The 24,352-nt window shown below is 43.3% G+C and overlaps 2 protein-coding genes across 5 annotated transcripts in view; one reads left to right on the top strand and one right to left on the bottom strand.

The window, feature by feature from the left end:
• Positions 1-12,242, bottom strand: part of NAA25 (N-alpha-acetyltransferase 25, NatB auxiliary subunit) — a 30,449-nt gene extending 18,207 nt beyond the window's left edge. Inside the window, exons 1-10 of one of the 2 annotated variants that reach the window (XM_075718353.1) lie at positions 12,183-12,242; positions 8,726-8,811; positions 7,641-7,779; positions 5,862-5,980; positions 4,256-4,330; positions 3,291-3,398; positions 2,760-2,838; positions 2,124-2,235; positions 1,018-1,107; positions 489-658 (exon numbers count right to left, since the gene is read on the bottom strand). In XM_075718353.1, the coding sequence (XP_075574468.1) occupies positions 489-658; positions 1,018-1,107; positions 2,124-2,235; positions 2,760-2,838; positions 3,291-3,398; positions 4,256-4,330; positions 5,862-5,980; positions 7,641-7,779; positions 8,726-8,811; positions 12,183-12,240 (1,036 nt within the window). In that variant the 5' untranslated portion in view covers positions 12,241-12,242. The remainder of the gene's footprint in view (positions 1-488; positions 659-1,017; positions 1,108-2,123; positions 2,236-2,759; positions 2,839-3,290; positions 3,399-4,255; positions 4,331-5,861; positions 5,981-7,640; positions 7,780-8,725; positions 8,812-12,182) is intronic. The other variant, XM_075718354.1, reaches the window with a different exon arrangement.
• A 370-nt stretch (positions 12,243-12,612) lies between these two features.
• Positions 12,613-22,654, top strand: TRAFD1 (TRAF-type zinc finger domain containing 1). Of its 3 annotated transcripts, none has more exons than XM_075718521.1 (11): positions 12,613-12,702; positions 14,113-14,248; positions 14,322-14,375; positions 15,568-15,841; positions 16,854-17,123; positions 17,858-17,931; positions 18,125-18,340; positions 20,197-20,320; positions 20,647-20,929; positions 21,718-21,790; positions 22,029-22,114. In XM_075718521.1, exons 1-11 carry the CDS (start codon positions 12,653-12,655, stop codon positions 22,068-22,070), a joined length of 1,596 nt encoding a protein of 531 aa, XP_075574636.1. In that variant the 5' UTR covers positions 12,613-12,652; the 3' UTR covers positions 22,071-22,114. The 3 variants fall into 3 exon arrangements, with proteins under 3 accessions (XP_075574636.1, XP_075574634.1, XP_075574635.1); XM_075718519.1 differs by having other exon boundaries at positions 20,623-20,929; XM_075718520.1 differs by lacking the exon at positions 20,197-20,320 and having other exon boundaries at positions 20,623-20,929; positions 22,029-22,654.
• The last annotated feature ends 1,698 nt before the right edge of the window (positions 22,655-24,352 follow it).

Below are 24,352 nucleotides of genomic sequence, written 5' to 3'. Positions count from 1 at the left end.
TTTGGATGGAAATATAAAAGGAACTAGTAAGTAGCACAGGTGTTGCTCTAATCACATTCTCTCCTTCAATGATTCCCTAAATGCGATTTTTAAACTCAAGTTTTTAAAAAGCAAAACCTGGTACTACTGCCAAAAACCTTAAATGAAAAAACACCCAGAGATTACAGCATAACAGCAGGACTTTCTAAAAAAGCAGTGCATCAGGAATGCACTTTTCATTACAGCGTCAGTGACTGTATGATCCTAAATCCCGTAAGTCCTTTTGAAAGTCTCTGTGCTTGCTTTTACAAACCCTGGAGCAGTGTGGAACTACCTGCCTTTCTTCAAGGCTCATCTTCTCATGCTTTCAAAATGCTTTACATACAGACAACAGCACGTACATTTTTCATAACAGACACTGTATTTAACTCAGTGATTTAGCAAAGAGCTTGTTCAAAGTTTGTGTTCTCTCTAAAAGATTAATTCATCATCCAGTTAGTGGCTCTTACCTAGTTTGTATTCATCATTACAACCTCTGTATCGCAAACGTCTAATCAGCTCCAGTTTAGCTAAATAAGGTCCCCGAAGCGGCCGAGAGCTCTTAGATTCTTCTGTTATCCTCTCTTCTATAAATTTCACAGCTTGCTCTATAGAATAGTGTACCTCTCCTTCCAAAGAGCTGTGCAATTAAAGAGACAAAAGGTTCTTTGATTTTTCCCATTGCTAGGGCATTGATAACACGTGCTCAGCATACTCCCAGGATACTCTTAAGGAAATCTGGCATGACGGATTCTCTAACTCAATCAGCATGAAAAATATGAACTGGAAGAGTTCTATAGTGTACAAAGCACTATTTATACAGCTGTTTCCAATAAACTATTGCCAGCCTCCAAAACAAAGTAGAGAGAGCACATCATTTGGGGTCTGATGTCAAGAAGTCTCCCAAAGATGCAGACAGCGCTGTATTGAATACATGAATGCAAACAATTTGCTGTAGCACAAAGGAAAAACAAATCCACGGCAAAACTGTTAACTTACTGCTCGTCTTCTGGCGGAGGTGTCCAGGATTCATCAATGAGTTGAAACACTGAATCAAAGTAAGTTATATAAAACTGCCAATCATCTGAGCTGAAACAAAAATCGGGCATACAAGAAAGTTTAGGGGATTGCCAAAACAGTAACCCACTTCTTATAACCACATTCCTTGCAAAAGCTGAATTTAAGGAATAGCACATACTCACATCACAGAAAGAACAACTGTAATAAGAACCATTTCTCTTTGAAAAGGTCTCACATCTTAAGAATGCTATCATCCTGAACTTCTTAAAACGTATTAAAGGAAACAATTTCAATAAAGAATCGAGGCAAGCTACAAATTCTCCTCTTAACGTTTATATTCCAATCAGAGCTCCCAAATATCCCCACAAAATGCTAAGGCAGAAGCTTCTCCTGCCCATGTTCAGAGCAATTTAAGAGTACAGAACAGGAGGTGCCAAATACAAAGAGGTAAAGCTGAAAATGTCCTTATATTGGTTCTACATGTTGTCAGTGTTGTGTTCAAGTGTCCTGTAAGCTGATGCTTATTTTCTCCATTTTTTCCCACGGCAAATATATTTAACAAATATTAAATACCAAGAACAACCTCTCTAGAGACAAAACATTTTGCTGTCCCTGTGGACAGTGGATGCAGACAGAACCTTCTAATTTTCAAGCCTCTGTATTTAACTTATACAGATTAGGGCACAGCTAAATACAAAACGCAAACAACAAATCTCTCTTGACAGTTCCAAGAGACAGATTTGATCATACTAGCATGCTCTCTCCTGATGCATCTGTTCAAAGCATTACATGCATTTCCCAGTATGAAGTGTGACCAAGTGAGAGAAATGAAGTCCAGAAAATTAAATATAAATGCAGTTCTCTCCCACCATGAAAGTTATGACTGGACAACCAGCACAGTCTTTAGAAATAAGGAGGTGAACAAAATTTTATCACATTAACGTGTCACTAAAGTCAGCCTTTGAGATCCTCTGATGTTGTTCTATTTTAACCACCATTTACAAAAGTCACTAAACAAGGTAATTTGCAACCAGCCCAGAATTTTTCTTCAGTTTTTTAGTAGGACCGCAGAAATATCATCTCACTTTTTCAGCAGCAGCTTTCTTGACAGCGCATTGCACTCTGGCCACCTACGCAGCTTCTTGTACATTGCCATACACTTGTTCTCGCGGCTTTGGAGCTCGCTTGTCAGCTTCTCTAAATTAAAAACAGAAGAGCAAGATTATTTAATCAATGCATTTCCTTCTCTACGTTCTGCACAAAGCTTCTTATTATAGCCAAGGATGCAAACCAGCAAGTGTAAGAGAGGCCCTTGAAGGATAGAAAAGATAGATTTGCTATGGAAACCTTCATATCCCAATTCCTTAAAACTGCAAGTGCATTTTAATCACCAGAAAGAGTCCACAAAAATGTAGGATATTAGGAACTTTTTTTTTTTTAAAAGATGGCAGCTACGACAAACTAACATGCTATCAATTTACTACTGATAACCATACTGCTGCAGAGTTCATCACTGAGTAACACTTAAATACCATAAACAGGTGGGTAAAACCAGCTTGCACAAAAGCATCTCCAGAGTTTGTACCAATGTTTGAAACTGGTGCTATGAGTCAGGCTTCTTACAGCCTTTTTTTTTTTTTTCTGTAACCAGTGGACAAGTCTGAAGCAAAAGAGACCTGCTGTTCCACCATACAACTGTGATTATTGACAGAGTAAGTTACCTCCTAGTTTTCCTCTCACGACATCTAAGGCTTCCTTATACTTCTCCAAGCGTTCCAGAATCATGTAGTACAGTTCGACCTTAAAAGAAAGACTAGGCTGCAATCAAATTTGCTAGTAAAACAATATACAGGTGTGCCAAGAAATAAAGTGCCTTGTGTTACTATCATTAGAAATAGGAGATAGCCAGGCCTGTAAAGCTATCTTTAGCATCCCAGAGGGTGGAACATTCAGGAATTTAGGTCTTTTTTCCATTCTCAGTCCTGAAGTTTCTCTTGGGGCCTCCCAGGGAGCAAAACCAAGTACTTCATCAGTCAAATCAAATGCCAAAAAATTTTCTTGGCCACATGATTCCAAATCCCTCTCAACCCTCTGCTCTTGGGTTTTCCGTCTGTCCTGCTACATTCACATTTAATTCCAGAACACTACTGATTATTATCTTGGAAAACTGTTAAAATAATCAACTTCCTTTAGCAGTGCATTCCTTGTCTCAATAGTGTTCAAATCAAGCTGAAAGTATCTGCAAGCCTTACTTCAGCCTCAGCTTCAATCTTATCCTCTTTCACCATTTTTTCCACCATTCTCTCAGCTAGTGGCAAAAACATCGTCTTTGAGAGGTTTTCATCCTGTGCTGAAATAGACTGAGGAAGAGAAGAATTATTGTAACAGCTCATCAACTTTTTGGGTTGTCCCACCCACTGCTTTTTCCACATTAGAAGAGGTAAAAAAAACAACCCAGGTGCTTCAATCCCCCCAAAACCACACATTCAGAGCTGCCATCTGTCACGTGCAGAGAGCAACTGCTCTGTTAAAAGGCAGCAATAAACCTAGTCATATACTGAAAAGCTCACTCTTGATTACATTGTCCAGAGACACAAGCATCTCGGCACACAATATCCATGGCAAATAACATGTAGCAAGAACTTGTTTCTGTTTTCCATGGCAGAGTATTTTAGAGAACATGATGAATGCCTCCATGCTTATTTTTTGCTTGGCCAACACTCTTGCCAGGTTGGCTGATTAGTGCCTGAATCTGCTATCTCAACTAACAGAAGCACAGCTGATCTGCTGTCTACTTCTGCAGATTTTCTGCAGTCTTAAGGACATGCTAAGTCCAGAGCTCTCATTTATCCTCCTAGAGCCTTTATAACCTAGTTACAGAGAGGAACAGTTCTGCCTAAGGAGCTGCAGATATTTGAGGATTTATTCATTAGCTCTCTAACCAAACCAAAGTAAACAGACAGTAGGTACTAGTCCAGATAAGAGAATAATTCAAGTTGTATAAACATGGCAAGGCAGACCAAGTTGCATTACAAAAAACATTACAGCATTCATGTTGAATTGCATCAATAACGCTGCTTAAGGAGTACTCAGTCCTTCTCCCAGCATCATAGAGAAACAGTTCAGAGAGACATTTTACTTATCCTCACTTGGAACATTTCTATGTTTGCACTATACCTGCAGTGAAAGTCAAACTCATTTGCAACACTGTACACACCTGCATAATCAGGCTCATCACAGACCAAAAATAGTAAGGATTTTTGGGTACAATCTTATAAAGTGCCATTCCAGCCTGAAAAATAGAAGACACAGTTCCATCATTCCTGAAACATATCTGTTTATAGCTCTCATGACAGATAGCGCAAGCTAAGCAGCAATGATGGCAGCAGACAACACAGAATTAGCAACTAGATGGGAGGATTTTTATCAACCCATGAGCCATTCCATCCTAACACACATGCTGAAGAAGAAAATAGAGGGTGAAAACATTTCAAAGATCAAGTACTTTGTGTAGGTCTGACAAGGAACAGCAACGAGCATGTGCAGGTATGACTGCCTAAACAGATGACAGCTTTAATTAGAAGTGGCAACTACATCAGGAAGCAGAAGACTTACTCTTTAGGAGTGAGGGGGATACTTCCAGTGCTGGTTTTCACAAGTATGCTCAGTCAGTGCTAAAGGCACACCAAACCACATGCCTCCCTCATGTAAGCAACTGCCCTTCAACACTCATTTCACAGGCCAGTTTGGAACATCCTACTCTCTGACAATGTCTGGATAACTCAACTAGATACACGTTTGTATGACATTTTAAACATACAAAAGGTCAGATAAATGTTAAGCATCATTATCTGTGCAAGACTGGCAATTTTTCCACTCATGGCTGTAGACAGGAGTACAATTAACATACAGTCACGTCTCTGAAGTTTAGATTGTCCTATGAGGCTTGTAATTTCATGTACATTAATAACTTAGTCCCTATCTACAGCCTGAACTCAAACAGCATACAAGTTGGACTACAATGGAGAACACTTCTGCTCAGTATATTCTTTAGTTATTTAAACCAAACTTGTACAAAAATTCAAGTCACCTTAACACAGTTGGGAACGAGAGGGGGTTTAGGACTCATTTACTTGGCACTCTGTGCTTTTTTATATAGAAGAGTGAGCATGCATGCTTTGAAAAGAATCTTCCATTTATAGGCATTCTCCAGGCACCTAATTTGGAAGGGATGAAAACAAAACTAACCAGCACGACACTGTTCTGCCAACTGACAAGTCAGACATACTTTAAGGAAGTGCTTTTTAGTTTTTCTTCACTGGATTACAACCAATACAAGCCTAGTTATATGTTAAGATTCCACAGGTAAGAGCATGGGCTAGATTACTCTTCCCAAAGATAACAGCAAACTAACGAGTAAGTCAAGTCTGAAAACATGGATCAGATGATCTTGCTAGATATTCTTGTATCTATTCCAGAACTCCTTTATAATACACTGCCTCATATGTAACCCCCATGTTGTTCAAGACAGATTGGTAAAAACCTCCCAAAATAACCAACATATTCTACCAGACCAGATACGCACACAAAAGGCACAGTTGTCCTATTCCATGTAAGGAAAAGAAAGCATTTGTCTTCAGATAACCCACCCCCTAAAAAATGGTCTTTTAAGCCCTTCTGTAAAAACTAACATAGAGTATAACTTCTGCATTAACCCAGCTTAGCTTTCTGGAAGATTACTTATAATATGAAAAAGACATTAGCAGTAAGATATACAGAAAAAGACACCTTAAAATGACCAGAACACAAATTGTAGATTGTACCTGTTGCATCTTCTTGTATTCTCCAACCCTGGCATAGGCCATGAAGAGATGAGAGTGATACTCCTCACTGCTGGGAACCTTCTTTACAGCTGCCTCATAAAGTTTAGTTACCAGTTCCGCTAAACCAAAATCAGATGCTTAAGTTAAGACAAATTTGGGAATAATTTTAAAGCACTGCTACCTAAAGACAGATAGCATCAGTGATACTCTGAACAGTAATCTAATTACACTCATCAACCACAGAAATGGTGCTCTCTCCCCCAAGACTACAAACATTAGGCAAAGGAGGACAGCGCTTAAAAAAACACCCCAACCAACTCAACCTCAAAATAGAGTTAACAGCAACAACGAACCGCTCAGAAGCACTTAAGTCTTTTTTTCTAAGAGTTTATCTATATTGGGGCATTGAACTGAATGAAGATCTCTACTCCTGGCAGAATGACTGCTCCACATGAATTAGCTATCAAAACACAGAACATTTTCTGAGCCTAATGTCAGATTAGTTACTCTTATCACAGGTTTACTTATGTTAGTCATATCCTGTTATTTCCAACTGCCTGTTTTAGTACTCTTAACAAGTAAAATACTTACCACTATGCTTTTTAATAATAGGTCTATCATGACTAAATACTTATGATGTTATAATACACAAAACTTTCTTACATTTTCATCCTTCCACATACAATCCTATCTCAGTGTAGTATTAGAAAACTAAATGTCATTTGTCTTTCATATAGTTTACATATCCTTGACACACATACATAAAACATCTAATTACAATTTTCTTGCGGGACCAAAAGTGGAAGTGCCTAACACCCACTGTTTCCTTTCTGAGTTATAAACCTAAAAGTTAGAAACCTGAGCTTAATGCTTATGGCAAGTTGTTTAGAATCACAGAAAGGCTTTTGACATTTTCAGGTGTCTGTTTACGTTGCTGTCACACAAACACAAAAATTCTGTATTGTTCAAGAAATGATGCTTTAACTCCACATATACATGCACACGCATATAGAAAGAAAGAAACTAGGAGAGCATAAGCAATTGCTATACTGCAGACTGATACCAAATACCCTCTTCTGCAGAAGTTGTTTTGCCCCATTGTCATTGCTCCAGCAATTCAACAGTAAACACTGCTACCACCACCAAGAACCACAAGAAGCTGCCAGAAACAACTGTTTAGAGCTGTAGATAAGCAGTATATAAGTTCTGACTTCTTTCAGAAAAGCACATGCAATTTTACTCCATCACTCAAACATTCACGATTTAGTATTTTTAAAATACCATATTGCTACAAGGAACCGTACCGAAAAAGCTGATGTGGTCAAACTGAGAGGCCAGGATTTCCCTTCTGTTTGTCACACAGCTTCTTGAGGCCTGAACCCCTCGAATACCATCTCACAGCATTAAGCACACTCCAAACCACAGACCACGTGATTTGCCATCTCCACCACATACAGTGACAACAAATTCCAGTAGCTTTCATTAAAAAAAAGTGAACTTATAGGCTGATCGTGATGGATGATTATTAGCACGCCATTCGTCTAGAACTGTGTACACAATAACGTTAATGAGAGAAGTCTAAACAAGGTTCTTTGCTTTATGGTGATTGCTAGAGCCTTAGAGGCATTTGTAACAGGCATCACTTAAATTCTCTTTTACTAACATGCCTATACACAAATCCTGGACTTTGCATGTTTGCCATGAAACTGTGGGTCACCTATACTTCTGGAAGAACGTAAATAATTATGATTTTTAAGAGAGGCAAAGGAAAAAGCTTACGTCTATGCATTTCCCGGTAAAGAATAGTTAGTGCTTGCAAGGAATTATCATCTGTGGGTTCAAGTGCTGCTACTTCTTGTGCCAGAGCATACGCTTCATCTTGCTTGCCAGTTCTCTGCAAGCCAATTGCCTTTAGAACCTATTGACACAACACAGAGGCAGCTGTTAGAAACACAGTTGGCAGTTACCAGTGAAAATCCTCTCATTCCTGGTGAGGAGAGGCTTTGCCCAACCACCTCATTACTCCTACAGAACTTCAGGATTTAGTAAGCTTCTAATCTGTATGGCTGTAGAGGAAAACTTCCAAATGCAAGCTGCATCAAATAGTGTGGCTTTGCATTTCTTAACAAACATGCAGGCCACTCCAAGGCATCAGCTGCCACTCAGTTTTCAGGTAGCTGCAGACTGAAAACTGACCAGTCCTGCCAATTTGCATTTGTTTTTTCTTTCAATAACTGGCCAGAGAGAAGTGACATAAATGAGATTCAGGTCAATGACACTCGCTTCAGCTTGGGACGCTATCAAAATGTAGAAGTGGTATGAACTGTAGAGGAAAACCCACAGGGAAAAGAGAAAAGCGGAAAGACAGTCATATGTTCAGAAAACTGAGGAACAGAACTCCTTTCCCTTCAACAGGGGCACAGCAAGGAGGGCAGCGAACAAGAAGCAGAAGAGCAAATGCCTCCAAAATCACCTTGTTATGTTTTACTAAGGACTACACCTCCCAAGGAAACGTTCTGGTCCAAACTACTACAGATAGGTATCCCAACCTAAGGTCTCAATGAGGCATTTTTAAGGCACAGCCCATGTGCCAAGGTTGCTTGCGGTGGCTCTGACAGGGAGCTAGACAATTAGCTTGGGTGTAACCAATTGCATGCTAGTCATTAGTCACCAAGAGGATCTGTACAAGTTTTCAGGCAAACACAATATTGTGTGAATTAGAGCAGCCCGAGATGTTCCAGAAGGTTCAGAAAACACCATGGTCTCTGGAAGATCACAAACGCTGCTCAAAGGGCACAGCGAAACACTCCAAGTCCCAGAGCTATGCTCACCAAACGAGGTCAGTGCACCGCAATCACACTTACCTTTGCACAGTGAAGATCCTTGTGTTTTTTGAGCAGTTTATCCGCTTGCTGGATTGCCATTTTATTATTGCCATTATCAAGATAATCTGCATAAAAACAACATATATAGCATTATACCAGAACACAAGACCATTCTGGAAAGCTATCTCTAATTTTACTGTGGAATATATGCTGTTAGGCCAGTAGTGCAAACCGCATTTTCCTTATACAATTACTACTAAGCCAAACATTCAGGAAACATGTCATTTTGTAGATGAAGTATTCATCTCACTGTACTAGTTTTAGTCATTCAAACAAACAAGCTTTTGTAATTACTCCACATAGATCATTATAGCAACAAAAGAGGCATATAATAGAGCGGGTTCTGCAGCAACAGCTCTTTGCTAGCAATGGAGCTTCAGCTCTTTGCTTCAGTAAAAGTAGAAATTAATTTGGTGTGCCTTTGGGAGACTTTCAATGACTTTTAACAGGCAGCAGGTTGGAAACTAAGCACTCGCAATCTATCAAAGCATTAAGTGAGAAGACCTACTTGTCCACACGATCCATGCTTCAGGCAGAGCAAATCTGTCCCCCAACAGAGTATCACTATGCTTTCACCAGACTGGTTTTAAAGACAAAAAAGTGAAGCTCCCAGGGGGAGTGTCACTATTTCCTAGGGGGATATCCCACTATCTAGTAAAACTTCAGCTGTAGAAAATCCCTGTCTCAAGACCATTTTCTCCTTTTTTCAGCTTGGTATTATAATTTTCAGCTTCACCTACAGTGCATCATCATGTTATTAGACAATTACAAACCAGCAATTTTAGATTAGAACATGACCCTTATATGCTTCCCCTCCCTCAAAAATTAATACTTACTAACCAAAACCTAGCCGAGAGGCTTAGCTGCACCTGACATGCCAAGAGGGAAGGGACTGCTCACACTGTTCTGGCCTCTCCCCTACCGAACTGCGAACAGAGCTAATGCCAGTTAATTGAAATTACGTTACACATCTTTTTCTCGTCAAGACTGTAGTCCTTCAAAATGAGAGAGAACTCTTTTACTGAGAGGCAACCTTTAGTAATTCCTTGGTATATGGTACAAAGTGTGCATCTATACTAATGAGATTTATATTCGGCAGCTTTAACACTTGTTTCCGTGGCCAAGTGCGTGCTGCAGATTTAAAGTAGAGCTAATTGGACTCCTGAGACCATGCAGACAAAACCTCAAATGAGGCAGCCTGCCCACACTAACCAAACCAAAATGTTGTTGCATAAAATATAGTTTGAAACTGTAATACATTGTCTTTACATGGGTTAGATGGCCATTGTAACTTATGAAAAATCTGTGCATCACCTTTAACATTAAAACTTAAGCACAGGCTTCTCAGTGAAGAAGTTTCTGCGGAACAGAACATCCCGGTGATCTCTTCATACACCAGCAGAGACTTCTTGATTTAAGGATCCATGTTGCATGGTTCACTTACACACAAATCGCCTGCCATGCCGCACTGCCTGTCTGGGATTGTTTAACAACTGTGCCGATAAGATCTCCGCTTTAGGTCTCCTAAAGTAAATCAAATAAGCCACAAACCTCTCTAAACTGCAGCAGAATAAAAAGATTGTATTTTGCTAACAACAAGTAAGTTTGTTGGAAGCCAAAGTTGCTGGCAACTTCCGAAGGGAATTCAAGCTAAAGTAAGATAAACAAGCCTACATTAGTTGCAAGTCTGTAGGTGGAGATGTTCAATGGCTGCAAATGCAACACATGAACCTTCAGGTGAAGGAAGAACAAATCAAGATGAAAGATAAAACATAGCTGTCAAGGAACCCTGAGTAACCAAGGCACACCATGCAAACTGAAAAGCCCTGTTGTAAGCCAGGAACCAGACCTTCGCCCTCATGCTGCATGTCTCCAGTTTATGACTTTTGTGAGGTTGTGTATTTACCTCTTTAAGGATATACACTTTATTTTGGGTTCTGCAGCACCACAGCCTGAATTCGAATCTTATACTGCAGATTATCCTTTCTAGAACCAGCAGAAAGCTATTTTAAAGCTCTCTCCCTAATGACTCTCTGAAATGAATACAGTGAAATACATCTCAACATCATCTGCTTTAATATCGGTTGAATTTACCAAGCTTTTTCTTTTAAGAACATTTAAGATGTTACACAGGTTATAACACAAATAATGCACGTTAATAAAAATGGCAATCACAGCACGTACAGAAAACTAAGGAAAAAAGCTTAAAATTGTTACATAAAGACGAACTGCACAGCTGCGCTCATAATTATTCAATGAACTTTAAGACAGCTGTATGTTTACACTTTCAATCAAACAAAACTATCTCCCTCCATTTCACTGGAACACATCACAGATGCAAGTCTATACCGCACCGTCCTCACTGCCCAAGCAGCGAAGGGCATTCCCAAAGCACCTTCATCCGCAAATGAGGGCGGCTCTCCGCGTGTTTGTAGGGAGAGATTTTTTTTCTGGTGTTGAAAAAGTTGAGAACGTTTTCCAAAATCTCTATCCAATCTCCAGTTTTAGGGAGGAAATGATACTGTAGCCTAGGGAAGTGTTTTTCTTTTCTCTTTCTCCGTATTTACATGGGCAGAGGCAAGCTCGTCTACAATCTCTTAAGCAATCCCGACTGCATGTAATACCCTTGGAAATATTTGGGGACAGCTTAATACAAGAGGTTTCTTAACAAGACCGTCTCCTTCCAACTACTTCACGCGTCTCCCACTTAATTTTCCTAACACCGTAATTAGTCCGCGCCACAACACCTCAACACACAACTTCAAGGTTTCCGTGACCGCTCTCGTTCCTTTTACGAATTAATCAATTCCTAACTTCTCTGCAGCAGAAAGCAAACGCCGAGCAAAGTTACCCTGACTGAGGGAGAGAGGCACAGAACCACCCCCCCCCCCCCCGGCTGCGAGCGGGCTGCGCTCGCCCCTCCACGCCTCCCCCCGGGCGCGGGTGGGGGGCTCCGAGCGCCGCCGCCGCCCGGGTCTCCCCCCCGGCCCGCCCAAACTCCCGCTTCCAGCCGCGGCCGGGAGCCGGGGCCGGGCTTCGCCGGCCTCCGCGGCAGCTCCGCGCCCACACACACACACACACAGACCCGGGGGCTCAGCGGGGCCACGGCGCCCGGCGGAGGCGGGACGCGGCGGCGGGAGGCCGAGAGCCTCCCCCCGGGCCGGGGCCGCGCTCCCCCCCGCCCCCGGAGCGGGCTGCCCCGGCGCCTGCCCGCGACCGGAGCGCGGGGCTGCCCCGCCGCCGGGGCCAGGGCGGGAGAGGCGGGCGGGAGGAGGGCTCCGCCGGAGGAGCCGGCCAGCGCTCGCCGGGCCGGGCCGCCCGGCCGGCCCCCTCCGCGCCGTCCCCAGGCACCGCCGGGCGGGCCGGGGCAACCCCGCGAGGCCGCGGCGGGCGGGCGGGCCGGGGCAGCGGGGGCGGAGGGCCGCGGGGTCCGTACCGTAGATGGGCCGCAGGCGCCGGTCGTTGGGGTCCTGCACATGGCCCCGCGCCGCCATGATGAGAGCGCAGAACGGCAGTGCGCAGCCGCCGGCCGGGCCGGCCCGGGGGCGGGGGTGAAGGGGCCGGTAGGAAGCGCGGGGCGGGGCCGGGCCCGCTGTTGGGTTCCCCGGGAGCCGGGGGAGCGGGGCTGGCCGTTCCCCTTCTCGGCGCTGGGTCGAGTTCCCCCCGCGTCCCTCCCTGCGCTGCCGAGGGCGCCGGTGCCCGCTCCCCGCCTCCCGCTGCCCCGAGGCGCGGCGCCCCCGGCCTCCCCCCCCCCCCCCCCCGCGGCTGAGGGAGGCAGCGCCCGCCCGCCGTGCCCCGGGCCCCCGCCCCGAGGGAGCGGGGCTGCCTTTGCCCCCCGCGGAGGCGCGGCTGCCCTGAGGGGCTGAGGGAAAGCGGGTGCCTCTCTTTCAGCCCCCGGACCGAAAAATGGCCATAGCGGCAGTCACCGAGGCGGAAACCCGGCTGTGTGGCAACTGGTAAGATACGAAACCGAATGCTCGGCAGGGCGGGCTCTGTGCTGGGGCCTGGCCTTGGGGCAGGCGAGCTCAGAGATGAAATAAGCGCCCTGTGTTCCCTGAGAATGCTGCGAGATACCGGAAGGTGCAAATTAATAATGAACGTACTATCTTTTTAGAAACGTTTGGGTTTGGCTTTTGGTTTTACCTTGTCAAACGTTAATGTCTTACGAAGTAATTTTCCCAACTTTGCTCAAGTTTCTGAGTCAACTAGGTAGAAACCAAAGTATTCAAATAGCAATAAAGACTTGATTTTCAGTGAGGTACACATGAAGTACATGATTCCAAGTTTTTCTGTAGCGGCTCTGTGGCTCAGAAGCAGAGAAGTAAAAATACAATCGATAGGCACGTATTGTGGCGGCTGTTTCTCTTTGATAACAGTTCTTCAGAAGCTCTAGTGTCGGTAATACGTTTACTGATAATGATGTAACCTCAGAAGTTACATCTTGAATACGAGCGAGGAAATTAACTTCTTTTTTTTGTCAAGGATTCATCGGAATCCAAACAGTTTCTTGCAACATCAGTCTGGTTTGTTTGCAAGCAGTGAGTACGTGCAGTTCAGACGCTGCTGTTGGACTTTGTTGTTTTGCCAGGCTGTTGGCTGCTTGGGATCTGGCAGGGGAGAAAACAGAACAGCTGTAGCGTTTTCCTTTGTGACATGGAAGGCACTAAGCAATAGGTTCTAAAGTTATTTTGGTGTTTTGAAGGCTGATTTCGTGTGATTTCGTGTGTGCAGTGGGGGAATGATAACATCCATGTAGAAATGGGGCTGCCTGCTTGAGGCAGGAATAAGGGCTAAGCAACCAGTGCCTCAGTTCTTTTTGCACCTTTTGTGTGTGTAAGCCTTGCATCCTCCTCGAGAAAGGAAAATGAGTATCGTAGAAATGAGGTGAGTTGGGGAATTTTGGCTGCAGAGTAATACTGTTACTGCTATCATTCCCTAAACAGATCTGGCCTAACAGGATCCGTTATTTATTTTTTCCAAGCCGAGCACTGTTTGACCTCTCATAGCCAAGTTATTTCCAGGAAAAAACTTTTATCTTCTCAGATGAGTTCATTAACTTGAACATGGTGATAACTTGTTTATGCTGCAAAATTTGTCTTTCACATAAGGAAATAAATCCACCTTGATTTTATCTTAATGCACTGTGAAAACTGTGACCTTACATGCTATATACATTAATATCCCCACTGTAAAGGAACATGGAGGCCTGGTTGGGCTTGCCTTTCTCTTGGTTACTCAGATCTCTAACCCGTGAATTCATAGAAAGCTTTCTTAGGAATATTTTTTTTTTTTAATGAAAAACTGCTTGAAATTGTTTTCTGAATTCTTCTGTTTTCTGAAAAGTAACCTCTGTGTCTTTCTCATAGCAAAAAGGATATTCCTGTTGCTAATTTCATCATGCATGAAATCCACTGTAGCAAAAATATTGAAGTATGCCGCTACTGCAGTGAATTAATCCCAAAGTCTGAAATGAAGAACCATATTGAGTCTGAGCATGTGCAGGTGAGAAACAAATTTCTCCTCTAAAATTGCTGACTTCTGTGGCAATTAATCTAATGAGGTCTGTTTATTGTAGGTTACCTGCAAGTGTAGGATGAAGATAGAAAAATGTCTCTTGCAGGATCATGAGGTTGGTGGACTTTATGTTATTAGACACTTGGAAGATACTCTGCGCTATTCCTAAGCACTGATTCTAGTGCCTTTCTGTCAGCCAAGACCTGGATTCCAGCCTGTGATTGATGCATCCTTTTTATTGAACCATGCGTTCTAAATTCACACCCTCTGACAGAGTGTGGCTGGAAACTGCCTTAAAGTGGTGGAGCCTGCTCAGGCCTTCTTATAAAAGGGGTATCTGTGATAATCGTTTTTTTTGTCCTTATTAGTGATGAAGATGAAAAAAGGTACGCTATTTCAAAAGTACAGAATATGATTAACTTGGTTTTTTTCATTCCTTTAACATTACGTGTTTCTGACTCTGCTGCAGTCATTGCGTGAGTTTTAAAAACTCATTGCGTCCGAACAGACTTTTAAAATAGCTTGTAAAATTAAAATGGGTCACAGTGGGATTTTCTGAGTTTCTGAATCCAGTTGGCTGCTGTCACAGGCAATCTTATTATAAATGTCAGTACCTTCCCTTCCTATGGGCTCATTTAAAGACAGCTCTGGAAGTGCCACACAGGTCTGCTTATCAGTGAGGAAAAATGGATTTTCATTAAAGATATGTCCAGTTCAAAACCCTGGAAGTAGTTTATTGTGCACGTTTGTGTGTAGTGCTTTTAGTTTTGTTTATAAAGCAAATGATGATGCATTATTGCAGCATCTGCAATTACAACATGTATTTCATCTATGTTTAACCCCTTTTGAAGGGCAACTTACCTGTCACACAGCGTAGGGTAAAGAACATATGCAAGCAATTCTTGTTGAGTAGTAAATGTGCTGTAAATCTGTTCCCTAATATAACACATGCTAACATATTTTAGCAGTACTGAATGAAAAGTGATTAGTACTGGATGTCAAGACCATATGTAAAAGCTAACTTCAAAAAGCACCATGTGAATCTGCTGTCCAAGTGTTACAGACTTAAAAAAAATGTTCTGAGTATTTGGAGTGCTTCAGCTGGCACATTTATGACTACACAGCTTATACGACATGCTGTTCTTATATTTCTCATGTAGTATCTTATTTCAGGCTATTCCTTAGTGTAACTTTGGATCTGCCCAAAGAAACAATAGATGGCTCAACTATTAAGCTAACTGAGAACCTCCCTCCACCTTTGCCTCAGTCTTCCATATGTGAAGAATAATCCCTCTTTCTTTTTCCAGGAGTCAGAGTGCCCTCTGCGTCCTGCCTCCTGCCAGTACTGTGACATACAGCTCGCTTTCAACAAGCTCCAGGACCATGAAATTTACTGCGGAGCTAGGACTGAGAGATGTGGTGGGTGCGGTCATAACATCATGGTGAAAGATCTAAAAGAGCATCCTCAAGTCTGTGGGCAAGAGGTGAAACAAGTAAGACGAAGCAGAACAGTGCCTCGCTTTGAGGATGAGGATGCAGATTTGCACACCCTTCGAGACATTAGAAACCGACTAAGATCAGGTAACTATGCCGGGCCTTTGTGGAGAATGCCCAGGGTGCTAGAAAAGCAGATTTATAGCAGCTCTGTAGGAGACAAAACACTTAAGGACATTAGCAGAAGAAATGTAGCAGCAGAAAGAAATCAAAAGTGAGGTAAGGTGTAGGGAAGAGTAATAATTGGTTTCTAATTTGACATTTGGCAGCTGATCCAAGTATAAGGTTTTGTAATTGCTTTCTGTGAAAATACTGAATAATAAAAGCTCCAGAGGCAATGTGAGTGGGACTGTTTTACCACAGAATAGAACTGAAAGGCATAAGCCAACTAAATAGAGGACTGCTGAGGTACCCGGTGTGAAAGCCCAAGCCACTGCCTGTTCTTTTGTCTCAAAGTATCTAGCTTAAAAATGAAATTGGAGTTGTTTGCTTACTGCAGATTCTGTCCGTTTTTGTTTAGCAGCTGCATTCCTCTTTACTCCAGTTTAGTAGAAGCGTAGGTAAGATCTGGATGTGGGTTCACATATGCAGTAACATACCATAGGTTTCCTGCCAGAAAAGATTCCATGGTTTTCTTCTGTACATGCACAATTCCCACTGTTGTCAAATGTAGTATCGTCAAAACAAATTTGTTTTCCCATCGATACGCTGAAGAAACAAAGTGGAAATGTTTCAGCCTTGTAAAAGGGCCGAGACTACAGTATATTAATTGGACCTTGTTCACAGCGTAGGTCACAGAAGGTCTCAGTGACTTCGTAAAGCTCCCAAGAAGCTTAAGTTCAAGCTTTTGGAGTAAGAGGAATTACTTTCTTCTTTTTCTCCTTTTTTTGCTTGTTTCAAACAAAAATAGGGTGAGTGTTTTCCTTCTTCCTCCTGAATTTGATACAGGTGTCCTTCTAGGTTTTGAAACGCTGACCTCCACGAGTGTCCGCATGTGCACATGTGAAACCCTCGTGGCTGAGCTAGTCTAGTGCACAGAAGTGAACTGCTTGTGTCAGGCTTAATGTTCTCTCAAATTTATGATATTTATCTTTTGAAGAGGATGAACTGGAGCAGCTGGAGAGAAATGAAAACACTCATTCTTCACTTTATGAAGAGTGGAACGATGATTTAGACTATGTGTTGGCTCTTAGCCTGCAAAATGAGAATAATCCTCACAGTAACACTGCAGCTGAAATTCCCAGTGACTTCTGGGAAAAATACTACACCAAAGAGTCTGTGCCATTGGCCAGTCTTAATGAAACAGACAAGTCAAATATCTTCTCCCGTGACTCTTTAGTGTCTTTCAGCACGTCAGACCATCTAAAAAGTAAGTATAAATGCTGTTGTGCTGGGTTTTTTTTCCTTCAAGTTTGAGAGAATGGAGAAGGAGAGAGAGGATTCTTGGACTGGGAATGTCAAACATTATTTAGGTATTTTAAAATATCAAAATGAATCTCTTTGAGACTCCCTCTAAATCATTTTTAGATAATTAATACACAGGAGATTAGACTGTCCATGAGTACCATTCTTCCTTCCTTTCTTAAAATTTATCTTCTGCTTCCTTGAAACTTAGCTATATTAGTGTTTAAGATCTTTTCTTTCAAAGAGGTATTACAAAAGCAAGACAGCAAGGGAAGAAGAAATAAAAGCTGTAGCTCTTGACCTTGGTATGTGGTGAGAGCTTTGTAACAACTGAGTGGGTGACAACTTTCTTGTTGAAGTAAACATGAAAGGGAGGATCTGGGGGAGACCTGAAGTGCCAGCTTATTTTAAAAAGAGAAACGGTACTAAATGATTTATTGAGGGCAGTAATAGGCTTTTTTACCAGACCGTTCAATATGTCTTTGACCCCAAAACATTGTTCTCACTCTGGGTGATGTGAATTTGCTTATGTGAAATTCAGCAAGTGGGACTAGAGTTAGCTATTTCCTTAGCATTTGCTCTGGTTGCCGTCCTGTGGCGCAAAACAGGAGTCTGTTGCTTAGGAATTTTGAAGGTAAGTCGATCCAACAGCATCAGACGTCTCTATGGTAGAGGATATAACCATTACATACTTTGCAGGTGACGAGATCATCATGCTACCATGTGAATTTTGTGAGGAGCTCTACCCTGCCGAAGATCTGATTCTTCATCAGGTTTAGTACCTTCTTGTACTGTATCTAGGGGGTTGCAGTGAAGACTTTTCTGCTACCATGACTGAACAAGGGTGCAGTCTTCACTCAGTGATACTGTGAAAACTCTAGCAATTTTGGTTTTGCAAAGCATGGTTTGGAAAGTCCATCTATGCTCAACAGGAGAGCTAATTTTTCCATGTTGCTTGCTTAACAGACAGGCTGTAACCCAGCAAGTGCCTTTGCCTCGTTCAGTAAAAGAAGTTCTTCTCCACATCCACAAGAACATGATGGTCTGCGTGCTACTGGGTCCAAAAGCTGTAGGTCTCTGTCTTCGTCCCAGCCCCAAGCTGTCCAGGCAGAAAGAGACATTATGATTCCGTGTGAATTTTGTGGCATCGAGCTAGAAGAGGAGACACTCTTTCATCATCAGGTACTAAACAGAACTTGATCTGTTGTATCACATCCAGTTGTTCCAGAACTATGCCACGTCCTGCGGCCTCTTGTTGTGGCACGTTTCAGGAATCCAAGTAACTGCACCCTGTGTCAGATCTTCCTCAACAAAGCCTCTTGGGTCCCATCTGAAATGTTGTGGTATGCTGAAGCTCTTACTGAAAAATAACAATTAGTTTTGAAAGCCCTTATAACAAAAGCTAAACAAAAGGCCCTGAAATTGCACAATATAAATATTTGACTTTTATGTTGAAACCAGGATGTATGAATCACAGCTAAAGTGGGAGAGGAGCACAAGTGCGTGACCTGTGTAGGTAAGAGGGGAAGTAGACAACACAGGCTACAAATCTTGGAGATGGAGGAATGTCTCAGAGGGTAGATGTAAAGAGAGAGAGAAGGGGTAAGAGCGTGAATATACCTGAAGCTCAGCCTAAGAGAGATGCGGTGGGTTTATGGAACGATGGGTGCTGCAGTGCTTACGAGGGTATTCCGATTCTTCTATACACTGCTGTCTGATCCTGCTAATATGGCAAGAACGCCAGGATTCGGTACTGCTGAAGCTGTTACTGCTTTTCAGGAATGCTGGACAGATACCAACTAGACTGCTTGGTGCTTTAATGCTTCTGTACACCTAAAGAGCAGACTTGGAGAGTGGTGTGCATGTGGAAGAGACAGTCCTCTGGAATTTGCTGCTGTTAGAGACAAGTTACGAAAATGCTGAACTTGCTCATTTTCAGTTTCACAGCTGAAGGAATTGGGAAGTTAACGGTTCCCTACAGTCCTAACTAACAAACTTAGCGAAACTGTGTTTTGTTTGTTTGTTTTTCTAGGCCGTTCCTCTCTTTGGTGATAGTAAATGCAGCATTAATAGAAATGAGATATGATAAAATTTCATAGCTTATCTGTGCTAAGTAGTAGTGCTTGACACTAAGGAGAGGTCCCATCCACTTCCTATTACAGCTGGCTGTTGGAAGACTTTGGTGTTTTTTCCCTCACCCTACCTAACTCTTTTGGAAATGCAGAGTGCAAAGACTGCTTTATCTACAAGCTTGTAATGTTTTTGGTGACATTTGTGTATGATAATCAGGACTTGTTAAGAATTAGTGATGGGAGCTGAGTTGCCGCACTATAGTTTGTTTGCAAACCACGAAAAGGACACCCTGTATTTAAAGTTTTGTGTTCCACATAGTATTCCTGGTAACAAAGGTAACAAATGTTTTTCTTTCTAGTTCATATTTTTGTGTCCTGTGGGTTTCTGTCGTCTTGTTTTGTTGTTCCTTGATGTAATTAACGTGCAGAAAAACGTGACTTTATAACAAGGATAGCCAACACAGGCACTTCTGTGGGCAGCATGACTTGGAAATCACTTTTACCTTGATTTTTGTCCTTGGATTTGTTTTTTATGATGGCACTGATACCAGGTTGATACCAGGAACTTGATCAGAATTATACTGACAGTACTTCAGGGCTGCTTTCGCCATGCTTGGGACTGACTTTGCAGGGTCATTTTTTAGGTGCGAGAGGCAGAAGGCTGAATGAGAGAGCGTCTGGTTGTTGCCTGGCTGGCAGCGAAGCTCCAAATACAGGGTGGTTCTGTTCAGCAGGACTGGCTCACGCTGCCAGTTCCGTTTTTGCTTAGGTCCTGTGCTAGCTAGTGATTATTCCTGAGCTCTGTGTAAGAGAAAACGTGGGTGTTGGCAAGCAGTATCTGCCTCTTCCTAAAAACAATTCCCTACTAACCTTAATCCTTCTGAGGGGTGATGCTCTGCAGTGTTTTTACAGGAATAAGTCTGACTGAGCTGTCATTTCAACAGTCAAATGTATATTTTGCTTTAGCACCATTGTGATCTGCGCCCAGCCAGCCCAGCAGCTGGCTTTCCACCTCGGCAGTTGTCTCCTCAAGCCAACAGAGAGAGAAGAGAATCACCAGAGCTGGCTCGGAGACGAATCAGGCATCAAGGTGTGGGCAAAATGCAGACTTACGCATGCTCTTTTCCTTTACGTTTGCAGGAACACTGTGCGTGTTCCAGGCTGAACAGGTGTTACACTGTTCTGTCTCCAAAATTTAAAAATGTTCGATCCCTTACCGTTGGTCTAGTTTTACACAAGAAAGATTAAATCACTGAAACTCAGTATCCTCAAAGATCTTGGTTCCCTATGCTGCTGGAATGGAAATTAGGTCTAGTTTTGTTACCTGAATAGTCTCTAGTGTCTCATGCTGCATTACGATTCCTATGAAGTGCTGTATTCTTGTCCGCTCAGGAGATGTTTCTCCCCGGTGCACAGAAGGCTTTGGGCAGCAGAGGCTCAGCTGTCCTGCACGAGGGACCAAGTCACTGGGTAATACAGCAAACGGCAGGAATGCGCCATTGTCCTCTTCGGCGAGAGCTAGCGATGCTCCCGACTCGAGAGGGAAGCCCAGGAAGGCGGCTGGCAGCGAGGGAAGGCCGAAGAACAGAGGTGCGAGAGAACCTGCAGGTGGGACAATGCCACATGCGAGACCTACTCAGAACTTCCATTCAGAAGCCCTCACATCCAGCTCCTCGAGAATTTCTCCAACCCAACCAAGGTAACGCCTTTCTCTTTGTTTCAAGCAGCCACGCCGGGCCTGCCCTAAAGCGTAAGGGATCGGTGGCACCGTATGAGCAAGTTTTGCTCTGCCGAAAGTGGGGGCACAGCCCTAGGCCTGGCGCATTCTCATCTTCAGATGGCAGCGACCCAACAGCAGCAGTAGGGACAAATCCATTCCCGTCCCCTGCCTCGTTTCCTTATGGTGCAAATCTGGATTCCCTGGTATTTGCCTGTGGCTGAAAGGGTTTCACTTGGCTTAATTTGGCTGGTACTTACCTGAGTTTCAAACGGCAAACTTAGGCTTTTATATCAAAGTAGAATGGACAAAATGGTCACTGGGAGACAACATCGGATAATGCCTTGTTATCTATCCATTGCAGCGCTCTCATCTTAGCTTTTCTCTTTGCTCCTTCAAAACTCAAATGTACATAAACCTAAAATGAAATCGAAAAATTTTAGTGTGATGCCTTTATGGCTCATCACCTACTTCCTTTGCTGCTTAATTCAGCTTGCGCTACCGCTAGCCTGGATCACCTGTTGTGTTTGTTTTTTCTTTTCCCCCCTCCACAGTGCAGGGTGTATTACTGAAATGCCTGAAGGCAGTTGACTGGATATGATTCTTCCGTTATGAAAATAACTGGGTCAGGTTCAGGAGAAGAATGAAGGGCTTTTTCCTAGCCCTTCCAGAGTCTCCCTGGTGTGAAGGACCTGTGTTTATTCAGCAGTAAGAGCACTGAAAGAGGTAGGCTTGCTTCATCTGAAAGCGTCCCTGTTGTTCTTCTACAGCACCAGCAACGGAGGAGGAAGGAGCCTCGGGACGTCGGACGGGCCAGTCGGCTTCAGGCGCAGGAATGCAAAGGTGAGGCAGCCAGCGCCAAGGCGGAGTGTGGTGCTGCGCTCTGCGATCGGCTGTGTGCCAGACGCCTCCGTTTTGGAGAGGACAGTGCCTGGCTGGTGCTGCTCGATGGTTTTGCCAGGACGATGAGCTTATTTTACAGTGCTTCCTGCTTCAGTGAGATTTTTATCGATTGCTTGTTATCAAGTACTGTTCGAAAACAGCACCTATACTTTTTTTTCCCCCCCCTCTTTCCCTTTAGGCAAAAGCCCAGAGCCCAGCATCTGGTCATCCAGAGAAGTGATCCACCACTTACGAAAAACATGTTTAGCACTCTGCACACTATTACTACGCACTCTACTACTTATCTGACCGCAAGTAAATTCCTATATTGCCGTGTCATTGAAGACTTTCTATGAATTTAAATTTTTTATAGGTAGTGATAATTTTTTTATATATATGTGTGTGTATTTTTAATTTGTGAGAGTATACTACAGGTTTTTACTTCTGTGACCTATACTAGCAACATCCCAAGAGCGCAAATACACTTCTGCCTTGGGAACCACCTGGGTTCTGTGTCCGTACTGGCTCTTCGTGACACCCAGTGAAAGAGAATTTTTGGCATACCGATCTTCACGCATGTGCCCTGCTGCTCCTGTGCTAGTTAGTTATTCTGAAGACAGCAACAGTAGGTGAAAAACAAAAGCCAGCTGTCGGGCAGGACGATGCCGGGAAGAGGTGGGCCTAGGAGCTGACCTGAGTCCCTTGGCAGACGGGCTCCTTGGCTGGCGTGCCGGAGAACAGCCGGCACCGCGAGGGCAGTTGGCTGGGGCAGGATCGCGTCGCGTGGTTTGGCTCAAGACTTTCCTCTGCAGCAGCCAGAGCTGAGGGGAGCAGTAACGGGGCCTCGCTGGAGGCCGCGCAGCTGAGCCCGTTCCTAAAGCTTCACGGTGCGCCTCGTGCGCCGGGCCTGCGGCTCAGCCAGGCGAAGCCCTGCGTGCCTCGGGGGGATGGCGGGGCTGCGCCTCGAGCGGCACGGTGTGCCACGGCACGGGTTGGTACCGGATGTGCCCAGGACATGGGGAGGGGGATTACGATCATCGGGGAGAAGCTCTGAGCCCATGGCTATGTTGTAAAGCGCTTTTTAATGCTGTATTAGTCCATGCTTTTTAAATTCCTTGTAATAAAATCTATCTAATGATGTCCCAAGCCATTGTGCAGTAAACCCCTATTACATGAGGTGACGCGGGATCACAGATGTTCTTTGAGGGCAAGTTTATCACCCCAAAGTCAGAATCACAGGCAGTGGGCTTTGTTAATTTGTGTTCCATGTTACTACCTATTAATTTGCTTTACGAGAGCCATTTCATCCCTTGTGCTTTGGCATGGCATTAGGGAATTGGCTTAGATAATGACTGCGGGGCATCAGTGTAATTAAGTGGGGGCAGAGATGGCAGCAGCAGGGCTCGTTAGCCCCTCACCCTCCTAGGGCCAGGCTGGTGCTGGAGGCCTCATCTCCGCTGCCAGCACCATCCCACAGGCTGCAGCGTGGAAGACTAATGATGGCCAACGTGCTCTTGGTTTTAAAATAAAGACATTTTACGGACGCTTCCACCAAATGTTAAGCGTTTATTTATACAAGAAAAGCAGAATAAAGGTATTTAAAAACAGGTGGCAACCAACCTTGAGATGGCATTTCTGGGGAAGACTGCTATGGCAAGATAAGGGAATCTAAGCTGGCTCTTCTGGTTTGCGAAGCTTTACAGGATGCCTTGTTCAGAAATTGTAAGTATGAAAAATAACTAATTACCGAGCTGACAGTGTGGCTTAGCCTGCATTATTCCTCAGGGATGACAAATACTGCACTTTCTCCCATAAGAGAAATATTAGCAATCATTGTGCTTGCTTTCCCTTTTGTACAAAATATTTACATTTCTGTTCCAAGTAAATACAAATTACAGTGTATTAACCCATAAAAAGTGGGATTTAAAAGCAGATGACCTGCAACTTCATTCTAGCAGTTCTAATCCTCTGCATCAACGCAGCTTCAGCAGTGGAGGACTTCTTTAATTATTTCCAGCCCCAAATAAGGACACAATACATCTCAAGGGATGTTAAGAATCTCCTTTATGCAAGTGTACACTGTATGGCCAAGAGCACTTAACAGGTTAATGCCGTGTACGGTACCAGGATGGACACACACCAAGCTAGAACTAATACCCAGCTCCAGAGGGTTTTTTTCCATTGTTTAGTATAATTTTACATTCTGAATGAATATATATTAAAAAAAGTCACAAACCAATCTTTGCTTTGACAAACAGGCCTATTACAGACAATGTCAAGTTCATTTAAAGCACAAGGAAGTAACAATGATTAGAAAAGCTTTAATTAAAAGGCCATTTGAGCTACAGTTGAACCACTGCAGCACTTCCTTCCTAGTAATGTAAAAAAAACAAACAAACAAAAAAAAAACCCCACCACAACTCATGCCGGGCTCATACCATTCTTCAGAAAAAAACCAAAATCAATGAAGGTTATTTATTGGTGTGACATTTCTCCTGTATAAGAAGCTTCATTTACACAGCA

This window comes from Pelecanus crispus, chromosome 11 (assembly GCF_030463565.1).
Source record: "Pelecanus crispus isolate bPelCri1 chromosome 11, bPelCri1.pri, whole genome shotgun sequence".
NCBI lineage: Eukaryota > Metazoa > Chordata > Aves > Pelecaniformes > Pelecanidae > Pelecanus > Pelecanus crispus.
Note: the sequence above shows the minus strand (reverse complement) of the source record. Positions and strands in the feature narration are given on the sequence as shown.